Raw genomic sequence first — 24765 nt, forward strand, 5'->3', positions numbered from 1 at the left:
TTTCAAAGATGCTAATCCCCTTAGTACTTCCCCTCTCATTACAGTCTAACCTCGGTGGTGGGCAAATTATTGGAATCAATTCTGAGGGACAGGATAAACCGTCACTTAGAAAGGCATGGATTAATCAAGAACAGTCAGCATGGATTTGTTAAGGGTAGGTAGTGTCTTACGAACTTGACTGAATTTTTTGAGGAGGTAACAAGGAGGGTCGATGAGGGTAGTGCTTTTGATGTAGTCTACATGGATTTTAGCAAGGTTTTTGACAAGGTCCAACATGGCAGACTGGTCAAAAAAGTACAAGCCCATGGGATTCAAGGGAAAATGGCAAGTTGGATCCAAAATTGGCTCAGTGGTAGGAAGCAAAGGGTAATGGTCGACAAGTGTTTTTGTGACTGAAAGACTGTTTCCAGTGGGGTTCTGCAGGGCTCAGTACTAGGTCCCTTGCTTTTTGTGGTATATTTAATGATTTGGACTTAAATGTAGGGGTCATGATTAAGAAGTTTGCAGATGATACAAAAATTGGCCGTGTGGTTTTAGTGAGGAGGAAAGCTGTAGACTGCAAGAAGATATCAATGGACTGGTCAGGTGGGCAGAAAAGTAGCAAATGGAATTCAATCCGGAGAAGTGTGAGGTAATGCATTTGGGGAGGGCAAACAAGGCAAGGGAGTACACAATAAATGGGAGAATACTGAGAGGTGTAGAGGAAGTGAGGGACCTTGGAGGGCATGTCCACAGATCCCTGAAGGTAGCAGGACAGGTAAATAAGGTGGTTAAGAAGGCAAATGGGATACCTTCCTTTATTAGCCGAGGCATAGAATGTAAGAGCAGGGAGGTTATGCTAGAACGAGGGGAATCAAGGGATATGGGAATCGGGCGGGAAAGTGGAGTTGAGGTCGAAGATCAGTCATGATCTGATTGAATGGTGCAGCAGGCTCGAGGGGCCGTATGGCCTACTCCTGCTCCTATTTCTTATGTTCTTATGTAACTGTATAAAACACTACTTAGGCCACAGCTTGACTACTACATACAGTTATGGTCACCACATTACAGGAAGGATGTAATTGTACCAGAGAGGGTACAGAGGAGATTTACGAGGATGTTGCCAGGACTGGAGAATTTCAGCTATCAGTAAAGAATGGATAGGCTGGGGTTGTTTTCTTTGGAGCAGAGGAGGCTGAGGGGTGATTTAATTGAGGTGTACAAAATTATAGAGTGAGTGGAATAGATAGAGTGGATAGGAAGGACCTATTTCCATTAGCAGAGAGGTCAATAACCAGGGGACATAGATTAAAAGTGATTGGTAAAAGGATTAGAGGGGAACTGAGGAAAAGTTTTTCCACCCAGAGGGTGGTGGGGATCTGGTACTCACTGCCTGAAAAGGTGGCAGAGACAGAAACCCTCATCACATTTAAAAATTACTTGGATATGCACCTGAAGTGCTGTAACCTACAAGGCTACGGACCAAGTGCTGGAAAGTGGGATTAGGCTGGGAGGCTCATTTTCGGCCAGCACGGAAACGATGGATCGAATGGCCACATTCTGTGTCGTAAATTTTCTATGATTCTATGATTCAGGTGTTCCTTCAATGCTGAGCTTGGACAGTACATTGGAGCTGGGTTAATTCCATTTCTTTTTTTTTAATGCCTGAGATTACCTATCAACTACATCCCGTATTCCAATAAGGACAGCTCCCTTCAAAATACTCTACCTCTTCTTGTGGGCTGTCAGTCATCAGGTGCCCAACTGCTCATGCTTGGAGCTGTCAATCTGCCATTGCCCAGCCACTTGTGCTCAGACTGTTAATTACCCGGGTTGTTTGGGCTTGGAGCTATAGGTTGCTCGATACCCTTTCTCGTGCTCGCACTCTCAGTCTCGCCAAGTCAGTCACAGAGTGCCCGGTGCAGCCTCCTTTACCCCCAATAATCAGGTTCTCTAACTGTAAATGCAGCATAAGTGTTCTGAACTATATGATAATGAATGGGTAATCTGGGTTATTTGTGAGCAGCATTACTAAGCAGTTACATTGCATTCAAATCAGCATATTTCAAACTGCGCATTGTATACAGGGATTTGGTACAAGTGTGTATATCATACCGATAGTCCACTATTTTACTATACTGGATTCTCACTCAACATGTTCCAGCTGAAAGCGCAGGCATGCAGCCAGCTGCTGAATTTAATTGAGTTGAAGCTCTGGCTAACCGTATTGAGAACGTTTCCCTTCCCTGATACTCAATTACTCTCAGCATCAGCAGCGCAAATCATTGCTGATTGAATTTGTGCTCACACCCTGAGAATTGAGAAGATGCATTCACCCCCTTCACTATCCCAAAGATTAGATTATATAATAATTAGCAACGGGACTGCGAGTAGAAGGAATATTTAGCTTAGCAGCTCCATATTCAGGCCTGCCTAAGCTAGATATGCTACAGAGCAGTGATATGTCTAATACAGTTTGGGGCCCACTGTAACAAATATGGAGACTTATGTATTTCATTTCATGTGATGTCAGACTGTTAGGGTAAATCCAATTCATAAACAGCCTCAGCTATAGCTCTGGGTGGATCCCTTTTGTAAGAATATTGGAAATAGGGAAAAAGTGACATCTTTTTCTTAATACTACTAACCATCATGCTATGAAGGCTGTGCTGCGTATTTTGCTGCATGTGCGGCTTATTTTGCTGAATTGTAAACTATTAACCTTTGACTAGTGACTGACCTTTGTCACCTTCATTGTGAGGCAAGGCAGCTATGTGGTAAAAGAGGAACAATGACCCAAAAAGCAGAACGATAATTCAAAGATAGCGATAAGACCAGGATAATGACGAGTTAACTAGACGAGTGCGGTCAAACAAACTGGCCACCTTGAAAAACAACCTTGCAAAGAGTCTTGTGGTTAGATGAGTAATGTTAAAACAAGCTGACCATCTTAAATTCTTTGAAAAACAATTTTGTTAATCTATAAGAGTCTTATGAATATTGTTCCATATATGGTGAGAGTTTCCTGCTGAGGGACATGTAAAAACCCAATGTCTTTTGAGCTCAGGGCAGAGGAATCAGCGAAGCCTGCCCAGCTGTCAGAAGAACACTTAGCTGTCTGAAGATGACACAATTGTCAGAAGAACACCTGACCATCAGAAAACTACCTCACTGTCGGAAAACTTGAAACGACCAAGTCACCAACTTAATTACAGAAACGGCCCAGAGATCAAACGGGGAATATTGTTTTGATCTTTGTTGTCTAATATTTTATACTTTCACATGTTTGATTTAACTATTAATAAATGAGACATCGATAACCATTTGGTGTCACATCCAAATCTGTTACACATTATTTTATAGCAATGGTGACTAATACACTTAACTGGCTGCATGAATTCAGACCTCGTCTTTGGATTTCAATGGAAAAGGTCTGTCCTAGATACGTTTTCTTTGTTGCATAAAACTTTTTTCAGAAGTAATTAAGAAAGAGCTGCTTAGTCGCTGGAACAGTTTATTTGTAATGTTAACATTTGCAAATGAACAGAGAGTGGCATAAATCATTCTAATCTCTCTGAAATCTAAACCGTTAAAATAAATTAATAAAAGAAGTTACAATATATAGGCATTGACACCTCATCCTACAAGGTATAAAGGAATAAGATCTGTTAAACTCTCAGTCTGTCTGTTTACATTACCAAAATGTGGAAGACACCCCGTGGCACAAATCATAGCTTTGACTGCTGAGTCTTAGTTCCTCAAGGGATGCGGAATATGTGGATGAGCTGGAATTTATATCAATTTATACCAAGATAAAGCCTGACTATTCCACCCAAAAGTCCTGTTGTTGATCAGACTCTTTACGAAACAAATTTTTTAAAAAAGGTATAGTAACCACTCTTGGAATGAATCTACTTTTATTGTTTTCATTTATTGTGATGTTTCAATATCTTGTTGTGTGCCTTACTATTTGTGTATTATTCAGTCTGTGAATAAATCTGACCAAGCAGTTTTAGCCTGTATGCATATGAATGACAGTATGTATTTTCCATCTATCAGAAGGGGACAAAACATGGTGGGGGTGGGCTTCCCATATATTCTCCGGTGATCAATATCCTACAGCTAGGGGTTATTTGTTAAAACTTGGTATATTAACTCGTACATGGCCCATATAAGGGAGTAGGTTTTAGATTCACTGGATTCATAGTCTGCTTATGCAAACTGCCTTTGTGGCATGGCAGTGGAGGTGTTACAGCCACATCTGATCCTGTTCACACACGTGTACTTTCCACCAGGGATCTGATCAGAAGTGATTCTTGTCCTCTCTAGGCCAGGAAGGCTGAGGCCAATTGTAATATCTCTGCTGCCACTCTGGCTGAAATGAGCTAACTTAGCCCCAGACAGGAATCAAACTGGGGATCAAATGGTCTATATGGCTCAGCCAAAAGTTGGCATTACCAACTGAGTAATCGGCCAATGTATAGCACATAAAGCTTTACTGTGAGTCTATGAGAGTGACCCTTAAATAAGTCATTGTTCAGGACTCATAAAAAGAGTTAGTGAGTACCCATGACATTGAGAATAAATAAACCTTCTGATTTTCGTGTTAAACCCAGAAGTGACAGTGTCAGCAAACTGCAGTTCTGGTGTGACTTGTGCAGTTGCTTTCTCTGTCTTCATCTTCTCTTCATCCGGATTGGCAGCGTTGAAGGAGAGAGCAGCTTCATTCATCTGTCACAGACAGCCGGCTAAATGAAGCTCTCTGGGGAAAGATATGCAAAAGATGCAGCTGACAACCCATATTAACTCTGTTTAGTATTATAATTTGCAAAACCAACTGCATGGATTTATTCACTTAAAACTTCGTATTAGTCCTTCCAAAAATAATTTTACTGATTAAACCCCAAAGTTTCAATTACGAACATTCTGTTTTATTTTTGATCTAAAAAACCCGTGTTTTTGAGACAAATTTAAAAAAAGAAAATCAGGAAGCCTAAGGATAAACTGTGAGCAGTAAGTTACAGCAAAACAACCGACAACCCGGGCAGAAGTTTTCATGGAGCTAACAGTTTGCCATAATATCTAAAGAGTTTCAGATAGAATTACTACCTGTCTGGATTGGATCTGACAGTTTGGTTTTGAGTGAACTGAACACAAAAAAATCTGTTTGTTAAAATACAAATCCATTTTATCATGCTGACTTCTCTGTCTCAAAATATAGAGACATCAATAAATGATTCATGTTATTGATTAATTATTCATGTTATTGAGGTTTCCACTGAATTTTCATCATCAGCAAATCAATCCTCAGAACTCAAACCGAGACCTGTTCTTGTCCTGTCCGCAATCCCTATACTACTCCTATTCATTGCTTCCAGAAGACATGAAAAGGTGGCAATGTTTTACCCTGTCCAAAGCAGGGCAGAAGGATAGGGGCAAGGGAGAGCCGGTCATTTAAAAAACAAAGTCTGCACGTGCCCCCAAGACAGGGTCCAATTGCACAGGTTCATATTTTGGAAAACTAGATTTTCTTAAGTGGCTTTCGTATTGCAAATTGGCCCTTGGGAGAACTACCTAAGTACAGTGCTCCCAGCATTTACGTTCAAAAGGTGCACCCGGGCTAAACTGCAGAATGGGTCCAGGCACAGAGTGAGTGGCTGTGTTAGTTTGGCCAGTGCATTTGCACAAAGTACTATGATTTCACTACAATCAATTGCCACACATGCTGACATCATGATGTCACTATGGGCTGAGAAAGACCAGTGGGAGTCAGGAAGACGGGTTTTGCTGAACATCACTTGTGAAAAAATCCGATGAGTTTAGCTTTGCCGACAGCAGAAGAGCAAAAAGGGCGGCTTAAATTATCTGTCAGCCACCCAGGCGGGTGTGGGGGAAGGGACAGGATAGGAGTATGCCAAAAATATACTTTTTTAAACTACCCAAAGCACCTTTAAGGGCCATCAGCCAAAGTATGGTTTGTTCAGACAACAGTAAAGCCACAAAAGATATAGTTTCATCATTTCCCCTGCTGTTAAAAGATTGATTTGTGTTCTGAAGAGCATTAAGAAATAATAAAAGACCGTTGTCCAATATTGTACTCTGACTTTTATACAGACTCTGATACATCTTTTGGCAAGGGGCGGAAAAGGAAAATTGGTATTATGTAAATACTCATTTTTACAAAGCTATCTATTAGCTTCTGGTAATTTAAGCTGCTGCAACATGCCTGCGACTGCTCCGTTTAAAATTCAGTCGTGAGTGCAGAGTCAGGAGGGCTGAATGTGAGTGACACCAGTGGTAGGTTTCTTAAAGGGACATTGTCTTCATGGAAAAAATGCTTGGCAAATTTTCTCATTTGTTTGTAAATGCCTGAATATGTAAATCATGTCAAAATTCACTGAGCAGAGCAGTGAGGCAATGACGCCGTAGCTCCTGCGAATTCAATTGACAAAAGTACTTACTGCAGGGCCTGTGACGTCGAATTGCTTGAATTCAAACTTTAAACAAATTGTGCACTATCAACCCAGCCTCTGCGCAGCATGAGTTGCCGTGGCTGGAAAGGTCTGTGAGGAGAAGACACGCCCACAAAATTTGTCAGGAAGCGACGTCACGTCCACAGATTCAGGCTGCATTGCTGAAGCAGGCAAGCAGACTTCATTCATTTAAAATTAATTTTCTGTATGTCATTGTAAATAAAAAAAAATTTTTATTAAAAAGCCAAAGAAATAATTGAATTAAATCAAAGAGACAGAAGGGAAGAGTAAAAAAAAAATATTTAAATTTTTTAATTTAATTTTTTTTTAATGACCAAAAACTATTAAAATAGGGAGTAATATGAGACTCCACATTTTTTAAAAGTTAATTTTTAGTTGTTTGACAGACATTAAGACTAACCGCGCTGTTAAAACTTAGTTTAGACCTGGTATTTTTAAGCGTACCTGTTTGGTGGCGTAATTAGTTACTTTCCAGCTGGGCAGATAAGCAAGTTGGCGCTTTTTTCAATGATTTCTCTGATTTCAGCGTGCGATGGCCCTTTAATTCGAAGTTGTCATATCGCCGGCGAACTGCTAGGAGTAAGTTTTACTGCGCATGTGCAAACGCGGGAACTTGCTCCTTCAATTCACCACTAAAAACTGAGAGCGCTGCTGAGCTCCTCCATTATTTCAAGAGCGATTTCTGGCCCAATATGTTGCCAGTACATAACACCAGCAGGGTGAAGAGCACATATGGCTCCTCTGAATTTTGTACCTCACCCAACATAACAGATTTGGCAATCAATGTTTCATGGAATCAGCGTCTCTTTAATAGAAGAGGAGGAATCAAAGATCAGTAACAGAGGGACGGAAAGAACATTGTGAGCAACAAAGACAGACAAAGATGCAGGTCAGTGACAGAAGGATATTTGATAAAGGGAGGGGATGAACAGTGTCAGCGAGACAGGGAGAGTCCACCCAGGGTAAAGATTTACTGAGGTAGATTTTGACTTTGAGTGATAGTGTAACAACAACTTGCATTTATAGAGTACCTTTAAAGTAGAAAAACATCCCAAAGTGCTTCACAGGAGCATTATCAAACAAAATTTGACATCGAGCCACATAAGGAGATATTAGGACAGTTAAAGAGGTAGGTTTTAAGGAGCATGTTAAAGGAGGAGAGAGAGGTGGAGAGGTTTAGGGAGGAAATTCCAGACATAGGGCCTAGGCAGCTGAAGGCACGGCCGCCAAACAGAACAGGTGATAGCGAATCGGCAGCCCGTTTTACATCTCTCCCGATTTTTATTTCCATTAACAGGCTGCCGATTCACTATCACCCATTTTGCACTATCGCACAAAGTCAAAATCTACCCCAATGGGTCTGAAGTGCTTTTACACAGTGTTACAGTTTGGAGCTGATTTAAGTGCTTTGATTTCAGGTCAGATTATGGGCATATTTTGATGATTTTAGGTGAGTTTCAATTGGCCATTTCTTACATTGCAGAGAGAAATGCTTCGGTATAAATGAGATTATTTCATCTATCTCAATTGACATCCTGTGATCACTGGATGTGATTAATTTACAGAGCACAATACAAAGGACATTCTCAGGTACATGGACAAGCATTAACAACATAAGATTCACGTTGGGATGATGAGTGACTGGCTGCACCTGGTATTCATCAGCTCTCTGTCCCCATATTAACCATACAGCACATGAGGGGTCTTGGTTCTTGACATGTTACCACACATTTTAATACAATAGAGGCTCATTTCAATCCAACACATAGGCTGAAACCACCGGTCTTTCAACCCACCTCCGAGGGTCGAACCAACTGTTCAGCATTGCCAATAGCAACAGAATATTGTAAAAAGGTTTTGAAGAAGTCTCTAACTCAAGCTGTGCACAATTCCAGAACCCTTGTTCTCCAGCTCCCTGCCAGCATCAAATGCAATGAACCCAGATCAATAATGAATGCAGGCACCAATCGAGCTGCCTACTGTTTCCTGTATTTTTCTGCCTCTCCCTCTTCAACTAATTTGATTGATGAAATGGTTGGACCGAGTTCCTCTCCCTCTCACTGCCTCACTCTTTGTGCTCAATGATGCTCAAACACAGGAACAACAAACACATTTCATTCCCTTTCACTCCTGCCTTTTGCTGGCTCTCTCTCTGACTAAACAATTTCATGTATTTTGAAGGACAATTCACATAGAAGTGAAAGTAGAAAGTTCTACCTGCCCATCAGAGTGAATTGAGTGCACACCTGGAGAGGCTCATGAGGAATTTAAATTTTAAAGGAAAAGTTAACATACCAGAAGGATCTCAGGTTCAACTGCTGGTCGGTGCTGAGTTAGCAAATCTTAGCTGGGCAATTACAGCTTATCTAAGTGCCCCTGAGCTTGGGAGGAGAAAATTAACCAACATCCCTGAACCTGATCCCTAGACAGTGAAAAGTACTCATGTGTGGATGTTAGAATCAGAAGTCAGAACTTCATCCCAGCACGAGTTTGGGAGAGGAGAGGTGAAATTGCAGATGGATCCGCAGCAGATTTAATACTTGCTAAATCCGTATATAATCTATAGTCTTAGAAAAAGGTTTAGTGAAAGCTTATAGATTTCAGGTATCGACCCCATTGATCTAACTGCATAGTACACATCCCAGACTAGTAAAAGCTGTTCATTCTAGTGATCTAATGGACATTATTATGAATAATATAACATGTTGCTATGGCGAAGCTTGTAATTTAAACCATACATAAATCAGGAGAGGGTGTGATGTCTCTCCAAAAACACCAACCCCCAGGCTTTTCCTCCTCCTTACATCCTCACTGTGGTAGTTTGAAAGAAAGAAAGAAAGAACTTGCATTTATATAGCAAGTATCATGTCCTCAGGACAACTCAAACATACTACTTTTGAAGAGCAGTCACTGTTGTTATGTAGGCCTAAGCGGCAGTCATTTTGTGTACAGTAAGATCCCACAAACAGCAAATTAGATGAATGACCAATTAATCTATTGATGTTGAGATTCATCATTCTAATTCATGTTTTGCAGAACCTCAAAACAGTGGAATTCCTACCTTCCTCAGTCTTTTCTTCCTTCTAAAATCTGAAGGCTTTTAAAACCAAACTTGGCATCATTTAATCACTATTCCTGATTTTCCTAATTTCTTTTCAACCTTGATAGTGCCATATACTTTGCACATTGCCCCTTCAACTAAATTTCTCAGTTTAAAAATTGATGTAGTCAGTGGTGTAAATATTACATCACAGAGTTCAATGGAAATTCTCAGTCTGTTTTGGGTTAATTGGCTGATGAAATATTAAATTAGGCCTGATCAGCACTAAGGTAAGGACTGAAGCATGGTCATTCACTGCACAGATGATAACAGACTACATTTTGTCACAAGCAGGTTCTAGTCTTTCCCCACTCTGCACTGATCCTCTCCAGGAGCTGAGGATTGCAGTCACCGGTCTTCTCTAAAGCTTCACACTGTCCAAAGCCACAACTCCAGAAATACAACTTCTACCCCACTGAATCATCTCTCTCTCACTCAGCTATATCACTTACAGCTAACCTGATCTGGGAGTGCCCATCCCCTCAATGTCTTCTCTTTTCTCTCCTCCCCTGTAGGTGATGACTCTTGCTGTAATACAGCTCCAATTTCACTAGCCATCTCCCTGTACTTTGTCCAAGTAGCCATTCTTTATGTGTGAACCTATACAGTCAGTGTCAACAGGCTATTCATTAATGAAGGCATCACGCCCAGCCCAAACCTGTTCTCACCCAAAGTTGGCATATGTATTTTCCAGCAGGAGCTAATGGATAGCAAACAGGAACGCTGACTAACTTTTTTCCTTCTCACCAATGGGTAATGAGGCCAACTGTAACACCCATTTGTTACTTCACCTGAGATGAAATAACTCAGCACAAACTGGGCATCAAACCTGGGACCTTTTGTACAACACCACAGGGTGCATTAGGAAAGCCAATCTGTGAACCATACAGACCAGAAGGTCTTGGGCTTCATTCCCATTGTGTGCTGAATTAGCAAGTGTAAATGAAAAGATGTTCCATTTCTTGCCACTAACATCACTCATTCCCTTGATAAGCACAAAATTCCCAACTCCCCCCAAAAAAGAAAAACCTCCACTTACCCAATGACATACATGTCAATCCTTCCATCAACCGAATTTAGCCCCAAAAGGGAGGTGACATCATCAGGTGGAACAGCTGTGCCAACATTCCATGTGACTATTTGCATGCTGTCAAAATTTGAAATAAGTTTTAAAAGAAGAAAACATAACATTGAAGAAGCAGAGCAGGTTGAACAAGCACAGGTCCAATTATTTCTCATTGTGTTGCTGGATAAAGTGGGACTGGTGCCTATAAGGATTGGTGTAGACTGAGAGGATCAAATACTCCCTGAGTTATAGTGGTTTTTGCCCTGCTGGAAGCGATGGGGGCGGGTGCGGGTGGGGAGGGGGTGAAAGAAGCTAGCAAGGAATGTTGTGTGTGAGGCAGCAGGCACGGAAGGATTGTGGGGATGGATCCGCACTCTGGAGTTTTGCTTCAAAACCCCTGGGGATCAATCCATTGGGCGTTTGTGCAGAATTTTCTCTCAAGAGATTAGACAGGTGGGTAGAGTCCATGATAGGCTAGACTGCACATGATTAATGGAAGGAAAGGGCTTGATGGGGCAAATGGGCCTTTTTCATTTTGAACTCCCTTAATCCTTTCTTAACATGACTTTATTCCTAGGAGGTTCTGGTTTTTCACTGACTCTCGGCCTGCTGGTTCCTGTCACCTCATGCCAGTATCCATTTATTTCCTTTTAATATCTGGGTCACTTCTTGACGGTTACATTCTACTGCAGACACTGGATGTTCGTATTTCTCAATGCCATTTCATTCTGTTCTGGAAATTCTTAAATACGAAGTTGCAAACAAAGTAACTTTCTTTAATAAGAAAGGTTTGCTAACTAAAACATAATATACTAAACAGGACACACATTTGGAACATGCAGATTCACTCTTTCAAAACTCTTCAAAACCTCTATTAAATCTCCTCTTAGCCTTCTCTGCTCAAGTGAAAATGGTTCCACTATCTCAATTCCCTCCTCATAATTATAGTTTCCCATCCCTGCTCTTATCCTGGTGAATCTACCTATTCCAAATGAGTGTCCAGTTTAATATGTTTTAGTTAAAAAGTATTTTTTTCTCCTAAAAAAAAATTACTTTATTTGCAACTTCTCATTTAAGAATTTCCAGAACAGAATGAGAAACATTCAGTGTGTGCAATAGAATGTAACTCTCCTCAAAAAAAGGTGAGCACTTTTCATTCAAACCGCTCACCTCGTTCAAGTATACTGGGAACTGATGAGCCTCGACTGAGTTAGCTGATCGCAGTCAGAGTGGCGGTGAGGCTGCTATAATTGGTCTTAGTTTTCCTAACTAGGGAGGGAACAATTCCTGATTGCTTCCTCTTGACTTCTGCTTGAAAATGCATGAGTAGATAGCGGAAAAGAACAGGATGACATTAGCTTGTGATGGTAAAATAGCCAGCCAAGGTTCACTGCCTGGGCTCACACATGAAGAAGGGCCATTTGCAACAGAGACTACATTTCAAAAGTAATTCAGTGGTTGTAAAGCGCTTTGGGACGTTCTGAGGTCATGAAAAGGCGCTATATAAATGCAAGTCTTTCTTTCTATTTGAATGAGATACTGGAAGGTTCCCTAGGCCCATGGAACCATACCTCAACATCAGTCAGCATCTTCAGTAGAGATGGGGCAACAAGTCTCAGATGGAGGGTCATCACCAGGGCAGTGTCATCCCTTCATTGGTGGAAGCCCAGCTGCTGAAATCTTGCCCACGCTTTGCAGGAGGAAATAAAAGCCCCCACTGAGACCAGTACAAAAACAGGGTGGAATAATAAAGATTCCTTAGGCTCAATAGGAAGGATGGAAGATTTAATACATGTACAAAAAGTGGTTGTTAATTTACCATTGAAGCACCAATAGATTGTAACCTGCATCTTCTATATATAGAATTCCTCTCGTGCCTGGGAGACTTCGATTAAACAAGATCAGGAGTAATTACACTATAATATAACCCATTAACTCCCCAGCCAAGTTACATTCCTGCCCAATCATCTGGCAATTTATTTTCTCTTATTTACCCTATAATCACCTCTCATTGGTGTCAATCAATATAGTTTCATTCACACAGTTATTGCAGGACACAGCACATTATATAAAAGGAACCCATCGAGTAGAATGCTACAATTCAGATAATATCAGTAAATTCTCTCAAGCTGCCTCCTCCTTAATTTGCTCTCTTTCTGCATCGGTGCAGTCGGAACTCCTCAGGATTACAAGCTCAGATGGAAGGTCATCAACAGGGCAGTTGTCCCATTTTGAAAGAACCAATTATACCACTGTGTAAAGCTGAAGTACAGACAGTAAGAGACACATCTAGGCCAGGCAATGCCTTGAGAAGCCTCAAATATAACATGTAACAACTCGCCAAGGCTTCGTCGACAGCACCTCCCAAACCCGCGACCTCTACCACCTAGAAGGACAAGGGCTGCAGGCATATGGGAACAACACCACCTGCACGTTCCCCTCCAAGTCACACACCATCCTGACTCGGAAATATATCACCGTTCCTTCATCGTCGCTGGATCAAAATCCTGGAACTCCCTTCCCAACAGCACTGTGGGAGAACCTTCACCACACGGACTGCAGCAGTTCAAGGAGGCGGCTCACCACCACCTTCTCCAAGGGCAATTAGGGATGGACAATAAATGCTGGCCTTGCCAGCGACGCCTACATCCCATGAACGAATAAGAAAAAACAAATGTAGCAACTAACATGCAGTTTATTACTAATAAAATAATCACTGCTCAAAATCTCTCCATAGCCTCTTGATGGAGTTGCGAATTGGTCATTTTCTCATTCATTCCAGGTGACCAACAATTAACAGTAACTTCCGTTTTCCTTACTAGGTGGGTATCATTGACACTCAGCTTAGACCCATAAACTCCTCAGCCCCATTGCATTACTTCCCAGTTACCCTATAATCATTTCTCATTGGTGTCAGTCAATATAATTTCATTCACACCATTGTTTGAGGACACAGCACATTATATAAAAGGAACCCATTGAGTAGAAGGGTAGAATTCAGATGAAGTCAGTAAGTTCTCTCAAGCTGTATATCGCAAGATATTTCTGGACGAGAAAGGCCAATAAACACAACTTAGTTCATCCGTCCAGAAAGACCCTACAATCTAGTAACTAAAGGATTGATTAAGAAAGGGAAGTTAGATTATGAAAAGAAATTAGCAAAAAATATAAAAACAGATAGCAAGAGTTTCTATAGTTATATAAAAAGAAAAAGGGTGGCTAAGGCAAACATAGGTCCCTTAGAGGATGAGACCGGGAAATTAATGGTGGGAAACATGGAGATGGCAAAAATGCTGAACAAATATTTTGTTTCAGTCTTTACAGTAGAGGACACTAAGAATATCCCAACACTGGACAAACAGGGGACTCTCGGGGGGGAGGAGCTAAATACGATTAAAATCACTCAAGAGATGGTACTCAGTAAAATAATGGGACTCAAGGCGGATAAATCCCCTGGACCTGATGGCTTCCATCCTAGGGTCTTGAGGGAAGTGGCAGTAGGGATTGTGGATGCTTTGGTGATAGTTTTCCAAAATTCCCTGGACTCAGGAGAGGTCCCGGCAGATTGGAAAACTGCTAATGTAACACCGTTATTTAAAAAGGGTAGTAGGCAGAAGGCTGGAAATTATAGGCCAGTTAGCTTAACATCTGTGGTGGGTAAAATTTTGGAGTCTATTATTAAGGAGACAGTAACGGAACATTTAGATAAGCATAATTTAATAGGACAAAGTCAGCATGGCTTTATGAAGGGGAAGTCATGTCTGACAAATTTGCTTGAGTTCTTCGAGGATATAACGTATAGGGTGGATAAAGGGGAACCAGTGGACGTAGTGTATTTAGACTTCCAGAAGGCATTCGACAAGGTGCCACATAAAAGATTATTACTTAAGATAAAAAATCACGGGATTGGGGGTAATATTCTGGCATGGGTGGAGGATTGGTTATCAAACAGGAAGCAGAGAGTTGGGATAAATGGTTCATTTTCGGACTGGCAACCAGTAACCAGTGGTGTTCCACAGGGGTCGGTGCTGGGTCCCCAACTCTTTACAATCTATATTAACGATTTGGAGGAGGGGACCGAGTGCAACATATCAAAATTTGCAGATGATACAAAGATGGGAGGGAAAGTAGAGAGTGAGGAGGACATAAAAAACCTGCAAGGGGATATAGACAGGCTGGGTGAGTGGGCGGAGATTTGGCAGATGCAATATAATATTGGAAAATGTGAGGTTATGCACTTTGGCAGGAAAAATCAGAGAGCAAGTTATTTTCTTAATGGCGAGAGACTGGAAAGTACTGCAGTACAAAGGGATCTGGGGGTCCTAGTGCAAGAAAATCAAAAAGTTGGTATGCAGGTGCAGCAGGTGATCAAGAAAGCCAACGGAATGTTGGCTTTTATTGCTAGGGGGATAGAATATAAAAACAAGGAGGTATTGCTGCAGTTATATAAGGTATTGGTGAGACCGCACCTGGAATACTGCATACAGTTTTGGTCTCCATACTTAAGAAAAGACATACTTGCTCTCGAGGCAGTACAAAGAAGGTTCACTCGGTTAATCCCGGGGATGAGGGGGCGGCCATATGAGGAGAGGTTGAGTAGATTGGGACTCTACTCATTGGAGTTCAGAAGAATGAGAGGCGATCTTATTGAAACATATAAGATTGTGAAGGGTCTTGATCGGGTGGATGCAGTAAGGATGTTCCCAAAGATGGGTGAAACTAGAACTAGGGGGCATAATCTTAGAATAAGGGGCTGCTCTTTCAAAACTGAGATGAGGAGAAACTTCTTCACTCAGAGGGTGGTAGGTCTGTGGAATTTGCTGCCCCAGGAAGCTGTGGAAGCTACATCATTAGATAAATTTAAAACAGAAATAGACAGTTTCCTAGAAGTAAAGGGAATTAGGGGTTATGGGGAGCGGGCAGGAAATTGGACATGAAGCTGAGTTCGGATCGGTCAATGCCCTGTGGGTGGCGGAGAGGGCCCAGGGGCTATGTGGCCGGGTCCTGCTCCGACTTCTTGTGTTCTTTAGATTTGTGGTTGGGATCAGATCAGCCATGATCTTATTGAATGGCGGAGCAGGCTCGAGGGGCCGATTGGCCTACTCCTGCTCCAATTTCTTATGTTCTTATGTTCTTATGTTCTAATCTCACCATTACAGCACTGAGTTGTTTCTTAAATAATTCCAGGGTTTTTGATTCCACCACTCTAACTGGAACTCCATTCAAATGTGTTGATCACTGTCTGTGTGAAGAAGAATTTTCTGATATCATTTGCATTTCACTAGTGGTACCTCCATCCCCTTGTCCCACTCTCACTGTTCACTTTGTAGCAATTTTCTGGGTTTATCTATGTACTTCTATAAGATCAACTCTCGGCCACCTCCTTTAAAGGCTGAAAAACATATTTCTTCCTATTTTCCTCATAACGCAGACCTCTAACACTAGGGAACAGCCTTGTGGCTGTTATCTGCAATGCTTCAGGTGCTTGAATATCTCCCCGGTGTCTCAGAGACCAGAATGGGACACTTGATAGGGTAGAGGTAGAGAAAGTGTTTCCACTTGTGGGGGAGTCCAAAACTAGAGATCATAAATATAAAATAGTCGCTAATAAACCCAATAGGCAATTCGGGTGAAATTTCATTACCCAAAGAGTGGTAAGAATGTGGAACGTGTTACCACAAGGAGTAGTTGAGGCAAATAACATAGATGCATTTCAGGGGAAGCTAGAAAAGCACATGAGGGAAAAAGGAATAGAAGTGTATCCTGATAGGGTTAGATGAAGTAGGGAGGGAGGAGGCTCATGTAGAGCATAAATGCCGGCATAGACTAATTGGGCCGAATGGCCTGTTTCTGTGCTGTAGTTTCGATATAATTCTCAAGGTGTGGTCTGACACTTTGATCTTGACAGCCTCTGACTTGTAATTTACTGTTCTGACCATATAGTTCCACATTTGCTGTGTTGATTGTTGCTCTTCAGTGGCTGGAAACGATGAGCACCAAGTCTACAAACACCTCTAGATCTCTTTCAATTTCTTTCTTAACTACTCCAACACCATTCATGAAGTACAACTGTTACCCATTTTTGCTTATTATGTGCAGTACTTTACACTTGCCCATATTAGATTTCATCTGCCATTGTTCTGCTAACTTATATATTTTGTTATTTCTGGAGAAGAGATTATGGTGTGAAGAGGGGCTGGGATAAATGAAAAAGGACAGGCTTTTTTGGCCAAATAGCCTTTTCCTGTGCTTAAGGATTCCCATGTTCCCATATTACACCAGAGAAAAATCAAGAAACTTCAGAACGCTGAATATGAAAGCTGATTTCATTTCTTCCAGAATGGCCACTAACACAGAAAATTGTTCTGTTTACTTCTAACCTATTTTAAGCAAATCATCCTATAAAGCCTCCTATTTTGATGTTTAATGTCACTGCGTACTTAGCCATCAGTAACTTCCTGCTTGGATAATTGGTTAAAAATCAGAGTTTTGCTGACAGCTCTTAAAAAATCTATTTTATTGACCTGCCTCTTCCAGTCATTGCCAGGGCCATTTTAGAATTAGGTTTCCATCTAGCTGGGCTCCCCCATTCAGTGGAACACATAGCAACCAATATTTAATCTGAGATACAGTTCCATAGGAACGGGTCACCTTCCAGTACCTTGTCCAATGACCACTCTTCATGTGTGAGTCTTGACCACGAGGGTCAGGAAGGTATTTGACCATCACTGCCGAGCTGGATCCTGGTGCTCATCAGATGTTCACACGTGAAAAGCGATCAAGATCAGGAACCGTGGCTGATTTTTTTTTTACCCCTCTCAAACCCAGTGATGCTGAGACCAATATTAGTCCCAATGCTACGCTGGCTGAGATCAGCTGACTCAGCACAGACCAAAAATCAAACCTGGCAACTTCCTGGTCTACATGACTAGTTCTGCGTTGGATATTGGGGAAACTCAGGTGCTCTGATTGGCAAAGCATCGCCATGGGAATGGGATTCTAATTAATTGAATGCACATATTTTTGTCTGTTGGGAGGTTTATTTTAGGTCGGGGAAACAAACCAGAGTATAATACATCAGCATCACCGCTACAGGCTCCAATGAATCTCCTTGAAGAGTTATCTTTATAATTACATTAAGCCCCCAAACAAAATTGCCTGTGTTTGTCTTGGATCCCACTGCCCTGGTGGTGTTGCCTAGTGTATGTGGCCTGGTGGATTCCAGTGCACAGACAACAACAATAACTTGCATTTATATAGCGCCTTTAACGTAGTTAAAAGGTCCCAAGGAGCTTCATAGGACCGTTATCAAACAAAATTGGAGACCGAGCCACATAAGAAGATATTAGGATAGGTGACCAAAAGCTTGGTCAAAGAGGTAGGTTTTAAGGAGCGTCTTAAATGAGAGAGAGGTAGAGAGGCGGAGAGGTTTAGGGAGGGAATTCCAGAGCTTAGGGCCTAGGCAGCTGAAGGCCTGGTCAAAAATGGCGGGGCCAGGTAAAGAATGGTGAGTGTGTACACTTGTGCACGGCAGTTAGTTCAAAGTCATGATTGCAGCTTTCATTTTCTGACCGTGGACCACCCTGACGGGGGGAGGTCCGCACGACCCAACAACACATAAACCACACTGCAGGCTTGTATGAGTGGGCTGACCCACATAAAATGTCGGAACACCTCATCTCTTGAGGTGGTAACCTGTGCCACAGTTTGAACTAGAGCCAATCCTAGGCCAAAGGAAACCCGGGTGAGAACTGTGAACCAGAGCTGATCCCAGACCAAAGCTGTGTACAGTCTGAAAACGTGATGTGGAGATGCCGGTGATGGACTGGGGTGGACAAATGTAAGGACTTGCACAACACCAGGTTATAGTCCAACAGTTTTATTTTAAATCACAAGCTTTCGGAGCTTACCTCCTTCGTCAGGTGAGTGAAGGGTTCTAAAAACGCATAGCATATATAGTCAGAGAACAATGCCTGGTGATTACAGATAATCTTTCCAACTGCCCCCTATCACATCTCGGCTGGGAGACGATCAGACCCATCAGCCTCCCTCTGCTCAGGGCTCTGTTTCTGGTTCAGCTGCAGCTTTCTCTGTCCCTTATCATTAGTCACAGAGGTACCAGCACCACCTTTTTATATCACAGCTCTGTTATCGGTGTTGACAGATTACCTCACCATAAAACAAAGTACAAAGTGCTGACTGCATAGCCTTAAGCACAGCGTTTCACTGCTGAACACTCCAGCACTCAAGCTGTAGCTTTGGTTTCATCTGAAAGTAAAGGGTTAAAATAGACGCCTTCTAATGACAGAATCACTTAAATGCCTCCTTCATGCATGTCTGAACTTCACAACGAGTAAATAATTATCCGAACTTTGTACCTACGAGAGGAGCAGCATGCAGCTCCCATTTGAACAGACCCAATTCCACGCCAGAGCAAGCGTGGGTAAAGCAGTTTGAACTAGAGCCAATCCTAGGCCAAAGGAAACCCGGATGAGAAATGTGAACCAGAGCTGATCCCAGACCAAAGCTGTGTACAGTCTGAAAACAGCATCCGTTTGCCTCCCTCTGCTCAGGGCTCTGTCTCTGGTTTAGCTGCAGCTTTCTCGTCCTTTATCATTAGTCACAGTGAGACTATTCTCCAACTAGACTATTCTTAGCTTCTACCTTATCAGAAATTCCACCTCGGGGCAGTCAGACCGTGTGGCTGACATGGCTAAAAACAGAGCTGCATATTCCGAAGCTGCAGCTAGGATGGAAGACAAAATCTTCTTGGGAGGGCTCGGTTTCCTCTTTCTAATAAAGGTAATCTCGACAAGCAACAGCAGGCTCCCTGACTTGTCCCAGACTACAGGTGCTCATTTCTGATAAATACCAAGGGCTCTCGGGCTCTCAACCCCACCCCACTCCGTCACATACTGAGGTGCGCAGACGGTTCTTGATATGGTGCGGTGAATGTATGCCAGATGGTATTTGAATTATTTATTGAATGAAATCCTCCTTTGTTACAAACAGTGACAGGAGGATGGGGTAGCCCAAGGATAACTGACAATGATGGAAGCAGGTCAAGTTTTAAAATCATTACAATATTAAAAGCTTTCCCCCTCCTCATCTGAAGCCTCTGACTCTCGCTGGGGTACAGAGACCCAGGACCAACAACCCTGCGATAGTTCACCCAAGTGGTCATTCTTCATCTGTGAGACCAGACAATGAGTGTCAATGGGCTACTCCACTACCGAAGGTGTCATGGACAAGCCTGATTCTGTCTTCAATATAAGTAACTCTGGAATTACAAACACAGGCTTCACCATGGATGTGATGGTTAAGGTGGAGATTAGCTGAGCCACACAGAAGAGGGACATCCCAGGTTTGATCTGTGGCATGTTGAATTAGCTGGTCTCAGCTGGGCGGCAGAAAGAGAGCTATACTTGGTATCGGCGTCCCCGGATTAGGAGGGAAAAATCATCCAGGGTTCCCGCTCCCGATTTCTTTCCAGTGATTCCTGCTAGAGGTGCACATGCATGGGTTTTAGGTAAGAACGTGATTGGGCTCAGCTGTAATGCCCATCATGGTCAAATAGCCTGCTGACAGACAGAAAAAATCAGAGAAAGGCAGACACAGACATGCAAGTAAGAGCGAAAATCAGAGAGAGACACAGAGACAGGGAAAACTCAGAAAGAATGACAAATAGACAAACACTCTCAGGCAGTGAGGCACACAGGCAGTCGATGAGAGAGTCAGAGAGTGTAAATACACAGAGATACTCAGAAAGAATACATAGACACAGACACACACAAAAACACCAACACACAATGAGAGACAGAATCACAGAGAGAGAGTCAGGCACATTAGTGACAAACAGCTAAGGGTGATTTTGAAAGCAATCTAGGGAAGTTAGTAGACTCGTCCCTTAACACGTCAACTCAAAACTATTGGAATGCTGAACAATATGTCAATAATAAGTTGAAGGACACTATGATAGAACTATACACTGCTCGTCAGATTGCACCTTAAGTACTGTGTCTAATTTTGGTGACTGGGACACTCAAGATTTGAAAACAGTCCAGACAGTAGACATGAGGCTTATTCCTAATGTTAGAGCGGAGTTGTGAGGAAAGGTTGGATAAAATTGGACTCTTCAGCCTTTAAAGGAGGTGATGAAGAGGATACCTCATAAAAACGTATAAGTTAGTAAATATTATACAAGTAGCAAATCCAGAACAATACTTCAAGTAAAACTATAGCCCCAGGACAAGTAGTCATAGGCTCAAAAGGCATATTTAGACAGGTGTCAGGAAGTTCTTCTTCACGCAAGGAATAATCAACACACAGAATGGTAATGGCAAAGCTCTGAAATAATTTAAGAAGCTGTTGTATTCTGCAATGAAGCTTTGTTCTAGTTCAATGAGCCAGGATGGGCCAATGGTCTTGCTCATCTGTATCTACCTTCTGATCTTGTGACACACACAGTGAAAGAGAAAAAGTAACGGGGACAGACACACAAAGACAGAGACACAAAGAGACAGAGACAAAAAGAAAGAACTTGCATTTATGTAGCAGCTTATCATGCCCTAAAAATGTCCCAAAGTGCTTGACAATTAATGAATTACTTTTTGAAGTACAGTCACCACTGTTATGTAAGCAAATATGTCATCCAATGTGCACGCAGCAAGATCTCATAAATAGCAAATGAATGAATGATATGTTAATCTGTACTTTTGGCTAAGGAAAGAAGGCCAGCCAGAACACCAGGAGAACTCACTACTCTTCTCTGAATAGTGCCATGGGATCTTTTACGTTCACCTGAAAAGGCAGACAGGGCCTTGACTTAACATCTCATCTGAAAGACGGTACATCTATCACTGCAGCACTCCCTCAGTACTGCACTGAAATGTCTGCCTAGATTATGTGCTCAAGTCTTGGAGCAGTTAGTAACCCCAATGTCTTAATCAGAGGTGAGAATGCTACCAACCAAGTCAAACTAACACGAGAGAATACCCATATAAGGACACACACAATAGATTCAGATCAAACAGGATATTGCAGCTGATGACTCCAGCACTGATCAAAGTGTTGATTGGATCATGCTTAGCTAGACGAGCAGTCACACACCATAAAAACATATCCAGGGCACGGACTCAGCTGACACTTTGTTTATGCTCTCCCGCAAAGTTGAGATCTTAACTATTCAGACGCTGGATTTTATTCTTTTCCATAACAACAGGAGAAGGAATGTAGAATTTTTTTTAAAATCAGTCTCAACAAGTTTAAAGAAACAGCCCAGCGACAGACCCACAACAACCTTATCCATGAGACTTTATTGTAAAGCCTCAGAAATACCAGGCAGACAGCTGCTTGACTTATACTTTTGTACGGTCATGTTTTAAAATTATTTTTAACCCAAAGTCATTTTTTAATGAAATGCTAGAAGAAAAATTTCTTTTGGATGAACTTTCAAGGGTAGGCCTCTTTTAGGACCTGATTCTGGAACATTCCTCTTGGATCTTTATCCGGCCAATTATGATATGCATTTGCTGAAAGCAAAATATATTACAGTCATCATTGCTTGACCCAATTCTGTCTGTCCTATATAAAAATGTTTGGTTCTAAGGACACCAGACTAATAAGGCACACTGCAGGTTCTGACCTGCTCCTTGCTTCCAGTAATTCTGCATACTCATTGGGGATAATTTCAACATTTGTCGATAGTGTAAACGGGTAGCGTTTAAGTTCTGGAAATGAATATCGGAAGAGTTGCATAACCGTCGGCCAATCCGATATCGACCGATTTACACTTCTGCCAAAAGTTAAAATTGAGTGAATCCTGCAAACTGACCAGTTGTTAAAGAACACAGACAGGAACAGCTAGGGCAAAATGAAAGTCAAAACTGGTGAGGGAATCTCAAAGCAGAAGCTGGAGGTAATCTGATATGTTTCAAAGGAATTTATATTGTATGGGTAACAGAGATTGAAAATGACAGTCCAACTGGATACAGAAAATATATGTACGTGGGGGAGTCCAAAACTAGGGGCCATAAATATAAGATAGTAACCAATAAATCCAATAGGGAATTCAGGAGAAACTTTTTACCCATAGAATGGTTAGAATGTGGAACTCACTACCACAAGGAGCAGTTGAGGCGAGTAGCATAGATAAGGGGAAGCTAGATAAGTGCATCAAGGAGAAAGGAATATGCTGACAGGGTTAAATGAAGTAGGGTTGGAGGAGGCACTTGTGAAGCATAAACACTGGCATAGACCTTTTGGGCCAAATGGGCTGTTTCTGCACTATAAATTCTATATATTTTTAAATCACCTCCTCTGATGTTTTAGTGTGTAAATGCATCCAGTGTGGTACTGAGCCATTCAGGACAGAAGGGCGTGCTTTATTCACAAGTCTCAGCAAACTTACCAGGAATAAAGTAAATGAAGAGTGTTTTTTGATTGGTTCCATGGAAATTTCATCCAACAAGGCTAAATGAATCCTGATCAGCTGCTTTTTTATTGGTTGCAGGGAAATTGGAGTCAGAAGAATGAAGCGGAGAAGGTAGAGGGCTGGAGGAGTTTACAGAGGGAGGCTGGGGTATGACCATGGAGGAGTTTACAGAGAGAGGCTGGGGTATGGCCATGGAGGAGTTTACAGAGGTAGGCTGGGGTATGACCATGGAGGAGTTTACAGAGAGAGGCTGGGGTATGGCCATGGAGGAGTTTACAGAGGGAGGCTGGGGTATGACCATGGAGGAGTTTACAGAGGGAGGCTGGGGTATGACCATGGAGGAGTTTACAGAGGTAGGCTGGGGTATGGCCATGGAGGAGTTTACAGGGGGAGGCTGGGGTATGGCCATGGAGGAGTTTACAGAGGGAGGCTGGGGTATGTCCATGGAGGAGTTTACAGAGGGAGGCTGGGGTATGACCATGGAGGAGTTTACAGAGGGAGGCTGGGGTATGACCATGGAGGAGTTTACAGAGGTAGGCTGGGGTATGACCATGGAGGAGTTTACAGGGGGAGGCTGGGGTATGGCCATTGAGGAGTTTACAGAGGGAGGCTGGGGTATGTCCATGGAGGAGTTTACAGAGGGAGGTGGAGTATGGCCATGGAGGAGTTTATAGAGGGAGGGTGGGGTATGGCCATGGAGGAGTTTACAGAGGGAGGTTGGGGTATGGCCATGGAGGAGTTTACAGAGGGAGGTGGAGTATGGCCATGGAGGAGTTTATAGAGGGAGGGTGGGGTATGGCCATGGAGGAGTTTACAGAGGGAGGTTGGGGTATGGCCATGGAGGAGTTTATAGAGGGAGGGTGGGGTATGGCCATTGAGGATTTTACAGAGGTAGGCTGGGGTATGGCCATGGAGGAGTTTACAGAGGGAGGCTGGGGTATGGCCATGGATGAGTTTACAGAGGGAGGCTGGGGTATGGCCATGGAGGAGTTTATAGCTGAGGATAAGGATTTTAAATGTTGGGAGACTGGGACCAGTATATGTCAGAGACAATGGACTAATAGGTGCACAGGATTCTCTGCAGCACTGGATATGTGTGGCAGGATCTTGGAGTTTATGGAAGGTAGGGGATAGGAGGCCAACAAGGAAAGCATTAAAGTGGTCAAGTCTGGAGGAGGCCAAGGAAACCAGAGGTGAATAAGACAAGGTTCATATTCTATTTTGCTTGATATTTGTGGATTTGTTAAAAGATTGGGTTATATCTGTGGTTTAAATGATGCTGATGGTAAACAAATGACCATATTTTATGGTCCCTAAACTGAGAAAGTCTTTTTTCTCTATCTATGTTTATGGCGAGACCATGCAGACACTGCGACAACGGATGAACGGACACCGCGCAACAATCGCCAGACAGGAGGGTTCCCTCCCAGTCGGGGAACACTTCAGCAGTCAGGGACATTCAGCCACCGACCTTTGGGTAAGCATACTCCAAGGCGGCCTTCGAGACACACGACAACGCAAAATCGTCGAGCAGAAATTGATAGCCAAGTTCCGCACCCATGAGGACGGCCTCAACCGGGATCTTGGGTTCATGTCACGCTACACGTAAGCCCACCAGCGAACAAAAGCTATCTGTTTTTAATATAACGGGTCATTTGCTGGCTTTCTCTGCCTTCCGGATGTTTCTGCCTCT

The 24765-nt window shown here is 42.5% G+C and overlaps 1 protein-coding gene across 1 annotated transcript in view; it reads right to left on the bottom strand.

The window, feature by feature from the left end:
• The window catches only part of inpp5jb (inositol polyphosphate-5-phosphatase Jb), a 72388-nt gene that overhangs the window by 42061 nt on the left and 5562 nt on the right, over positions 1 to 24765 (bottom strand). The window contains exon 3 of the mRNA XM_068006327.1: positions 10613 to 10720. Within this exon, the coding sequence (XP_067862428.1) occupies positions 10613 to 10720 (108 nt within the window). The remainder of the gene's footprint in view (positions 1 to 10612; positions 10721 to 24765) is intronic.

Source organism: Heptranchias perlo, chromosome 25, assembly GCF_035084215.1.
Source record: "Heptranchias perlo isolate sHepPer1 chromosome 25, sHepPer1.hap1, whole genome shotgun sequence".
Lineage (NCBI taxonomy): Eukaryota > Metazoa > Chordata > Chondrichthyes > Hexanchiformes > Hexanchidae > Heptranchias > Heptranchias perlo.